This window comes from Cnephaeus nilssonii, assembly GCF_951640355.1.
Source record: "Cnephaeus nilssonii genome assembly, chromosome: 19".
Lineage (NCBI taxonomy): Eukaryota > Metazoa > Chordata > Mammalia > Chiroptera > Vespertilionidae > Cnephaeus > Cnephaeus nilssonii.
This window is the reverse complement of record NC_137090.1, coordinates 36,592,194-36,601,779: the sequence shown is the minus strand read 5'-3', so window position 1 is coordinate 36,601,779 and position 9,586 is coordinate 36,592,194. Positions and strand designations below refer to the sequence as shown.

The following is a 9,586-nucleotide window of genomic DNA, read 5'->3' as shown; positions in this document are numbered from 1 at the left end:
AATTTTAATAAGATCCCTGTGTGATTCCTATGCATAGTCAAATGTGAGAAGCACTGGTCTAGACTGGTGTTTCTCCACTTCTGCAGGGGTCGGCTAGACCATGCTCAGCCCTGTGATCCTGGGATTCTGTGACTCTGCTGATAAGTCCGGTGGAGCCGTGATGGTACTTATTGATCAGTACGTGCCTGATGCCCCCCTGGGACCAAGGGTCTCATAGCTGATTAGGGCGCATAGCAACCTCTACATGACCTCTCCCTGAAGTCTGGGCTGGGGTCTGCAGTGAGAGAGCTGGCTGAGATCTGGGGCTGAGCCTGGTTAGTCAGGTTATGTGAGTCCCTGAACAGGAAGCAGCCAGCCACACTGAGAAGAAGCAGTTAGTAGACCTCTCCTTGCCTAGGGAATGCTGTACTGTCTCATCCTGCAGCGAGGGGTGCATGAGCTCACACGGTCTTCTCTGTTCCTGGCAGGCGTGGAGGTCGAAGAATCCACTGTGTATTCACGCATGATCCAGGCAGCTGCAGAGCAGAGAGACACCTGCCTAACCATCACGCCAACAGTGTTGGGCGAGAGGCATCTGCCAGACCAGCTGGCCTCAGTGACCAGGATCTCCTCCTCGGCCCTCTCGCTGGGGCACGTGACGCGGGCGCTGTGCCGAGGCATCGTTCAGAACCTGCACTCGATGCTTCCGTTCCAGCAGCTCAGGGAGTGGGGCGTGGAGCGGGTGGTCAGCAGTGGGAGTGCGCTGTCCAGGAACGAGGTGCTGAAGCAGGAGGTGCAGCGGGCTTTCCCTTTCCCAGTGTCCTTTGGGCAGGATGTGGACGCAGCCGTGGGGGCAGCACTGGTCATGCTCCAGAGAAACCTCCACCAGGAGGAGTCTTAGTCCGCACACACTTTGGCCCAAGCACTGTTGCCGATGTTATCTAATGAACATTCCTGACGTGATCTTGGAGTCATCCTTTTCCTGGACAGCTCTGTGGGCAGCTTTTAAACAATGTTTGTTCTCAGGCCACCATCCTGACCAAGAACTTTCTCTATGGCACACGCTACTAATGCAGCCACCAGGTCCCCAGTCAGTGCCTCTGAAAGAGACTCACCTGGGAGCTGGCTGCCAATGTAAATGTGGAAAAAAGGAAAATAGGAAAGTAACCCAGCATCATGGTCAGCAGGCTCACCTGTGATTCACCTGTAGACAAAGAGAAAATAAATGTGGGCTTCAGACACCAAAAATGCCTGGTGGCTGTGGCTCCAAGTCAGAAGAGACGACCCGCCCTCCACCCCACCTCCAGCTTTTGGATTGGTTGTTTCCAGGGATAGGAAGCGCTGACGCGGGTCACATGTACTATCAGAAAAGTCCTTTCCCCTGGACTGAACCACATGACCCCTTTCCAGTCTCAGTCTCCCCTGGCCGCAGCTGGCTATGGGGGGCAGGCGGGCTGAGGTGAAGATGCAGGGGTCTGTGCCTGTCTTCTTGCCATGTACTCCCCCCCCCCCCCGCCCCCCGCAAGGAGAGGATGCTGTGCTGGAGCGGCCCCAGATCCTCAAACACAGCTTGCCTGAGGGCAGGGAACAGGGAAGGAGAGTCGGCCAGCATGACCAGCAGGGGGTGGATGCTGTGTGGCCCCACCACTCACATTGTTCCCCTGAGTCTGACCAGGCACCCGCAGGGCCCTTTTCTGGGAGTGGGTCTGTGCAGCAGTGTGTTCTTGCCTCTGCACAACCTTGGGAGCCCCCAGGCAGACTCTGAGGCACCCGGGCATGCTCCCACCAGAGAGATGGCTGATTTAATCAGAGGGGACCCCTTATCCCGGAGGCCCCAGCTCTTCTTTCTGTTGGCGTGGGCCTTGCTGGCCCACCACGTGTTCCTGGCTCGCAGAAACATCCCACTGGAGTTGGCATGCTGGCAGGGACCCCGGAGCATCTTAAACCTTCCCGTGGTCGGCGGGAATGACCATGGAGTGGCTTCCAGGCCGCCATCACTGTGTCTGCTTCCAGACTCCCCAGGGCCATCCCAGCCTCAGGCAGACACTGAGGCACCCAAGCAACTATGTGTTGGGGAAGCAGTCATGTCGTCTCTTTGTAAATGTCACTTGGTGAATTACGTGATTGCCTGACGCTCTTAGGTGACTCTGCCTGGCTGTGCTGATTGAACTTAAGATAATAAAACTCATTCCTCTCGAGCCTTGTCGCTTGAATAAAAACACCTCTGCTCGGGGGAGACAGATCACTCAGGAAAGTTGTATAATTTTTCTCTCAGCCAGAGTGAGGTGAGGTGCCCTCATCTTGGAGCCCCTGGGGGAGAAGGCCCCCCAGGAGAAGCTGGAGGACAGCGGACAGCCCTGTGGGCCAGGGGAGCTGGCCTCTGACTTGCATTGCCAGGGGGCTGTGGATGGAGCCTGTAAATATAAGATTGGGAACGGATGGTGTCCTGCAAGCCCAGGCAGCCCAGCCCAACGTCCAGTGTGGCCGCTTCCCACTCCACCCCTGAGGGCTGAGCCTCCCGTGGCCCAGGCTTGTCCGCGAACAGTCCTGCCGCTGTTGCTATTGCACGTGGCCTGGAGCCTCTGCAGGGTGCCGAGTACCGCTCACTCCCCTGCCCTCTGCCACACACATCCTTCCTGGGAACTGGCTATACCCACATCATGTTCATGTGGCTTTCATGTTTTCTGTTTTCTTCTCAAGTGGGCTGAAAAGCTCATGATGGCAGGGTCCCTGTTAGGTGTTCTGTGCCCTGTCCTCTTCCTACATCTAACCTGGGCTGGGGGCCATCTTTGGAATGTTCTCCTCTCAGGGCAGGACCCTGCCCCGCCTGAGGCCCAGCTCAGTGCCATCGCCTGCTGCAGTCTCCCTGGCAGCACATTTGCCGCTGGATCACAGTGGCCGCTGGCATCCTGCGGGCCCCTGGCTTGTCCCTGTTTCAGGGAGCCCCGCTCTGTAAGCGTCACAGAGCCCGGCAGGCCTTCCTCACCCGCCCTGGCCTCCTTAAAGGCAGAGACCATCTCATTCACCCCACTCACTGCCGTGTGCTCGCAACGTGCACAGTGGGCCCGCAGGGAAGAGGGCCTGTGGCATTGACCTCTTCGTAGCCATGGTTACGGACAGGCTAATCGGAAAGTGAGATATTCGTGCTACAGAGATGCTCACTGGGTGACTCATAAAACATTAAGCAAATTTTTTAAAGTTAAAAAACAATTAGTCCCAACCTCAAGCTAATGGCCGGATTAGCTCTGCAGCCAGCAGATGTGGTTCTCATGCTGAAATAATGAGGATGAGAGCAACCCTCATGCCTGCCTAGAGCTCTGCCGGCTCAGAGCCCGTTCACACCCAGTGTCCTTGCTAATCCCCAGCAAAGCCCCGCAAAGCAGGCAGGGCCGGCCCTCTCCCGCTGGTGCGGATTAAGAAGCCGGCCTGGAGCTTCAGCCGCCGCCCAGGTTCATGCAGCCAGTGTCTGGCACAGCCCGGCCTTTTCTCCCGGCTTCCATTCCCTGCTCACAACCTTGACCCTGCAGCGGCTTCTCGCTCTTGCTCCAGTCCCTGCCCTGGGTCCCAGCTCTGCAGAGCAGGCTCGGCTGTCAGGTGCCGAGTCAGGTGCTGAGCGGATGCCTGACCCCCAGCACAGCCATGAGCCTCCATCCACTTTCGGAGCGTGCTGACCCCTCTGCAGAGCCCTGCCCATCACGAGAGCTGGTCTTTCAGACTCAGTGACGCCTGGTGACACTCACGCACAGGCCAAATGCAGAAAGGAAAGTAAGTTGCTGTCAGGGTTGTAGTTTGTCATCTGGATCTGGGACCCCGGAAGCCATTCCAAATCTGGGAGGCAAGACACAGAAATCAGGAAGTTAAAACAAGGTTTAGAAAGCTCGAGACCAGACGAGCAGAGTTGTCCCTGCCCTTTGGTGGGTGACAGGGACCTGCAGTGGTGCCTTAATTCCTCTCCCTGGGCCTGGGGCTGGCAGCGCCCGGGTCCTGCCCTCCTGGAGGTGCCAGGCTGACGGTTCCCGGCTGTGGTAATCAGGCTTTTCCTGCACATGGGGAGTGTGCAGGTTGCTAGCTGTGCCAGAAAGTCTGGCTTCAAATCTGCGAGGAGCCCGGGTAGATGAGGAAAATGAATTAGGCTCCTATTGCCAGGTTGAGAGCTCAGTGCAAGTCAACGTGCCCCCTGGTGGTAAACGAAGTGGGAGAACTGGCCCTTCGTGATGTTAGCAGTTTTAACGGAGGTCACAGAAGACTTGGCCCACCCTGCCCTGGCCGGTGTGGCTCAGTGCGCGGGAGTGTTGTCCCGTGCACTGGGAGGTCATGGGTTCGACTCCGGTCAGGACACATACCTGGGTTTCGAGTTTGATGCCCGGCCGGGGTGCGAATGGGAGGAAACTTCTCTCTTTCTCTCTCTCTGTCTCTCTCCCTCTCTTCTTTCTCTCTCTCTGTCTCCTTCTTCTCTCCCTTCCTGTCTCTCTAAAATCAATAAAAAAAGTTATAAATAAATTTAAAAAAAGACTTGCCCACCCACCTGCACTGCTTCTTGTCCCCATCACACACGAGCTTGGCGAAGCACCCCCTACTGGAAGTCATTATTAAAACATGATCTGTTTACAAGGAATGTTAATGGGTACACCATTACATAAACTCAAGGACACCCTGTTCAAATCATAATCCAGAAAACCACACGGGTGGCGGCCAGGCCCAGCGCTGTGGTCTTGTCCCCACCACGATCTCATGAGTTTCAGCAGAGCCGCCACTCGGTGCCAGTGCCACTCAGAGAGAGCGGGTCACCATGCTCCTTGGCAAGGCACGGGGCGAGGCTTCGAGAAGGGAAATGGAGGGCTCGGAGCCCTGCCTCACCCTGGAGCCATTCAAATCTGTGAAGCAAGATAGGAACATCAGAGAAATAAGAGCTCCATGCAAGCTTTAGGAAGCTCCAGACGAGACCGGTACGCTTCCCACTGTCCTTGGGCAGGCTACGTAGCCTGTCTACGCTTCATTTCCTTATCTTAAAATGGGGGCAAAATCATACTCACTCTCATGAAACTCTGCGAGGGCCGATGACATGGCGCAGGTGAAGTGCTACCCCAGAACCCGCACACTGCATGGGCCCAGGGAGTGCTCGCTGCCATTATTGTTGTCATTGGGATCACAGGTACCAATGGCCACCGGAAGGCACAGTTGAGGTTTCTGCAGGAATTGGGGAGGTGAGCATCTTAGGCCAGGTCCTTGGGGGCGGCGGGAGGCTATTTGAAGGAGGTGAGATTTGAATGACTGAATCTCAGCTTCCATCCGTCTCACCTGTCACCTGGCCTTAGAGATGGGCTGTGACACTGCTTGGTTGAGCTGTTTCCCCAGGACACCCTGCCCGTGGGGTGGTGGGTTTGGGAGGCCTGAGCAGCGCCCTCCTTCCCTGAGAGCTGAGGTCACAGCTCTGGCTGGTCTGGGCTGTGTGTGGCTAAGTGCACTGCAGCCCTGGCCTGGTTGGAGGAGGGGCAACGGCTAAGTGGTTTCTGAAAAAGGGCAAAAATGATGGGAAAGGCTTTGGGATCCTCTGGGAATCAGAGCTGCGGCAACAGCAGCTGCTGCCATTGCTGGAAACGTTTTCCTTGAGTGCCAGAGCGCGCCCACAGCCCATCCCTGCCAGAGCGGAGCAGCGCGGCCCAGGGAGGGGCCCGGGACCCTCGGAGGCGGGGAGGCAGCTCTCCCCACACCAGCCCAACTCTCCCTTCAAGTAGCAGCGGCCTGGAGCTCACCGCTCCCGCCCCGCTGTGAGGGGGGCGTGCCTGCGTCTAGCTGGTGAGTCCCGTTTTGTTGTTTGATGGCCAACGCAGCTGTTAGCTGTGGAATGGCATAGTGAGCCGTCCAAAGCTGGGCCCTGCCATCTGCCAGCTGCGTGACTATGGGCAGTTCAACTAGCCTCTCGGCGCCTCAGTGATCACATCTGAAAACTGGGGAGAATAACAGTGTCTGCCTCAAAGGTCGCGGTGAGGCGTAAGGGAAGCTGTAGCTGCGGCGCACTCAGCCTTGCTAATCGCAGGCGCTTGGTAAGTGATAGCGGAGGTCGCTGTTATCCACGGGCGGTGGTTGCACCAGAGTCATCTGGGCGGAGAGCCTGCGGCCGCTGCCAGGGCCAGCGGTTTGTGGCTGGAGGTTTCAGGTGTTGCCCTCTCTGGAGTGAAGGAGGGCAGGGACCTTGGGTTGTTGTTCCGGCTCCATTCTCTCTGTCGGTATTCGGCTGAGTCCCTCTGGCTCCTCATCCATGGGTTGGGAAGCTCCCAGCTCTCCATCTCTCCTTAGGAGGCCGAGGGGACAAGAATGACCAGGGCCTGCAGGGAGCCGGGGGCAGAGAGATGCTTGGGCAAACGGGGCAGCGGGAGAGCCACGCCCTAGGATGTCTCTCTTGGATTGGGGAGAGAAGAGCGGAGGCTTCTCCCGGGGGCTGGGCAGTGTCCTTCCAGGTCTTTGCCGGGCAGGGTACTTTGGTCGGGACTGGCCTTTAGTTCAAATGGTGAGTTTGTGAATCTTGTATAAATCAGAACAACCATCTCCTTCAGACACCCCAAGTCGCTGTTGGAATGAATGCCCTCATCACTGTAGAAGGTTTGACAGCGACAGGGGGGTTGCCAATGGGGCTCACCTGCTGGACACATCCCAGGCCTGGCCGTGACAGACTATCCTGTCCCTGTCCACCCTCCCCGCCCAGAGCAAACGGCCCCTCAGTCCCTACCCTGCTCTCTACTCTGGGAGAAGCTTGGTTTTTGCAGGGAATCAGGTGCAGGGCGCGCAGAACAGATCTGTTGACGGACTGCATGAGGGACTGTGTGGGTTGCTTCCTATTTCCTGGGTCGGGTTAGATTTGGGTTGGTCAGAGGAAGAGGGGAAGCTGCTAAGAAGGAACATTTCCAGAACGTTGGTAGGTGCTCTCTTGTTGGCCTGTCAAGAGCTGCTAGCCAGGCAGCAGGCTTATTCTTGGTTTTGTGACCAGCCTTATTCAAGGGAAGACATTCCTGGGAGAGCCACTCCTGGCGTAGGGCCTGGGTGTTATTTATACTTCGTTTGGGTTTTGAGCTTCCTGGGACACTTGTTTGAGCGAGAGGGTGGTGCAGGTTTGGGGCTTCGGAGTGGGAAGGCATTGTCCCCAGCTGCCTGGCCCCAGAGCTGGGGGTCTGATTGGCTGAGTTTCCTGGCTGAGAAGGAACCCCAAACCTTCCCGAGAGCTGGTAGAGAGCTGGAGATGCTCTGGAGCCAGGCTGTCTGGGAGCCAACGCAGGTTCTGTTTCTTACTGTGTGACCTCGGACAAGTGATGTAACCATTCCGCGCCTCAGTGTCCTTCTCCTGGGCTGTGAGAATGAAGCGAGTGAAGGCCTGTGACGGTTAGAACAGTGCCCACCTTTGCACAGCATGTGCTCAAGCACACCAGTTATTTTCATTCTTTCAGTCTCCTTTGCCTGTTATTTTATTTTTATTAACTTTTAAAATAATATTGTTTGTTGTTGCCCTGGCCATTGTCTCAATGGTTAGAACGTTGGCCCACACACCAAAGGGTTTCGGGTTTGATTCTCAGACAAGGGCACGTGACTGAGTTGCAGGTTTGATCCCCAGCTCCAATCTGGGCATGTGCAGGAGACAAGCAGTCGATGTGTCTCTCTCACATGGATGTTTCTCTCAATCTCTTTCGTGCCCTCCCTCCCTCCCACTTTCTCTAAAAAAGAAAAAATAACAATGGGAAAAATATCCTCAGATGAAGAGTAACAACAACAAAAAAAGATTTTTTTATTGATTTTTAGAGAGAGAGAAAAGGAGAGAGGGGGAGAGAAACATCCACGTGAGAGCGAAACATGATCCAGCCCAAACAACTGAGCCACACTGGCCAGAGCCTCTTGTGCCTATTAAATGGTGACAGGCTCCCCATACAATGAACAGTCCTTGAGAGGAAGTTATCTCCTGGAAGCACAGACTAGTGACCAGGGTCAGCCTTCTGGAGCTTTTCATGGCTTCCTACCATCCACACAATGATACCCACATCCTGTGGCCTTGGCATTCAAGGCCAACAGCCATCTGGTTCTGACCTCGCTGTTTACCCTCCAGTCCCACTGGCTTTCTTTTCATTGGCTCCAGGGGTCCCCTCTCTCTCCCCCAGTTCCAGCCCAACCCTACTCCCCTCCAGGCCCAGCTCATCGCCACCTCCTCCATGCAGCCTTCTCAGCACCCTGGCCCCTCCAGCACACCCGAGCCACACCTGGTTTCTGTCTCAGATGGGGTCTGAGTCCTCTGGGTATCCCCAGCACAGGGCCAGGCACTCAGCAGGACTCAGTAGGTGGGTGTTAATGATGGCTGAATGAGTGTGTGAGTAGCTGGAAGTGGGGCTTCCTGTGGCCAGGAGCACTTCCTGCTGCAAGGTTTCCACCTGATGGATGAATCAGAGAAAGACTCTGGTCCTCCGGAAAGTAGAATAACAGGCAGGAGGGGAAATGGGCCGGCAGGCAGCCAGCTGTCTGTCCTGTTCGCGGGTACAGAGCTATTACAGAGCTATGAGACTGCCTCACTCCCCCCAGGGATCGGGGCATTGGATCACAGCTGATTTATTGCATGACCCCGCCATGTGCTCTGGGTTTTCACTGCCTGAACTTTCACTGGAAAATGCATGTCTCGACAGTAAGAGCTGGAGGTGGGATTTGAATCAGGATATGTGTGGTTTCAAGGCTTGTAGTCATACTCATCCCTTTCTTCAATATACTGCAAGGAAAAAAAAGAAAGAAAGAAAGAAAGAAAGAAAGAAAGAAAGAAAGAAAGAAAGAAAGAAAGAAAGAAAGAAAGAAAGAAAGAAAGAAATTGCATGTCTCGAGACCTAGAACCTAGCAAGTGGGAACCAGAAGGGACCGTGCGAAGAAGGCCTTCAGGGACCGATGGCCAACGAGCTGGGCCACTCTGGAGGGGGCGGGAGCATGACCAGTGCAGGGATTAGGGGGTGTGGAGGAGACTGGACCCCCGAGGGAGGTGGCATCTGAAGAAAAGGAGGAGAAAGCACCCGAAGGGGAGGCACAATAGGAGCAAAGGCCATTGAGATGTGGGTAGCCCTGGTTTCAGGGTGTGGGGATGCCCAGCCAGATGGAGGGAAGAGCAGGAGGTGAGGTTAGGAAGGGAGTGAAAAACAGTATCTACACACATTTACGGCCGCACGTGCTGGCATTCACTGCCAGCTTAGCTCCAGGTGCTCAGGCCCGAAGGCCCACCAGCCCCTCAAGGTAGAAAAGTTCAGGGCCAGGATGCTTGGCCTATTATAATTTCACAAAAATGACCAAAAGTGCAACAAACAAACAAACACCCCACAACAAAAACAAAACACACAAAAAAAAACCCTCTACAGACTCAATGGTTGCAGCAGCCAGGTGGAAGAGCAAAGACAGGGGAGGGCGTGGCTGAGGACGGGATGCCCGGGGCAGGAGGGCCTGTGCAGACTAGAATGTGAACGTGTCCGCCAGCCACCCTGTTTCCATGACAAGACTGCTCGGCTCTTTGGGGTTGAGCTGGCCCTCTGGCCTGAATGCACAGCCAGAGACAGCCACTCCCCCTGTGTCCCTTATCTGATCTTGGAGGGATGCAGAG

At 55.7% G+C, this 9,586-nt stretch overlaps 1 protein-coding gene across 2 annotated transcripts in view; it reads left to right on the top strand.

Moving 5' to 3' along the window:
• Positions 1-2,168, top strand: part of SHPK (sedoheptulokinase) — a 20,201-nt gene extending 18,033 nt beyond the window's left edge. For both annotated transcript variants that reach the window (XM_079798907.1, XM_079798906.1), the window contains exon 7: positions 468-2,168. In XM_079798907.1, coding sequence (XP_079655033.1) covers positions 468-880 — 413 coding nt within the window. In that variant the 3' untranslated portion in view covers positions 881-2,168. The remainder of the gene's footprint in view (positions 1-467) is intronic.
• Positions 2,169-9,586: the final 7,418 nt, after the last annotated feature.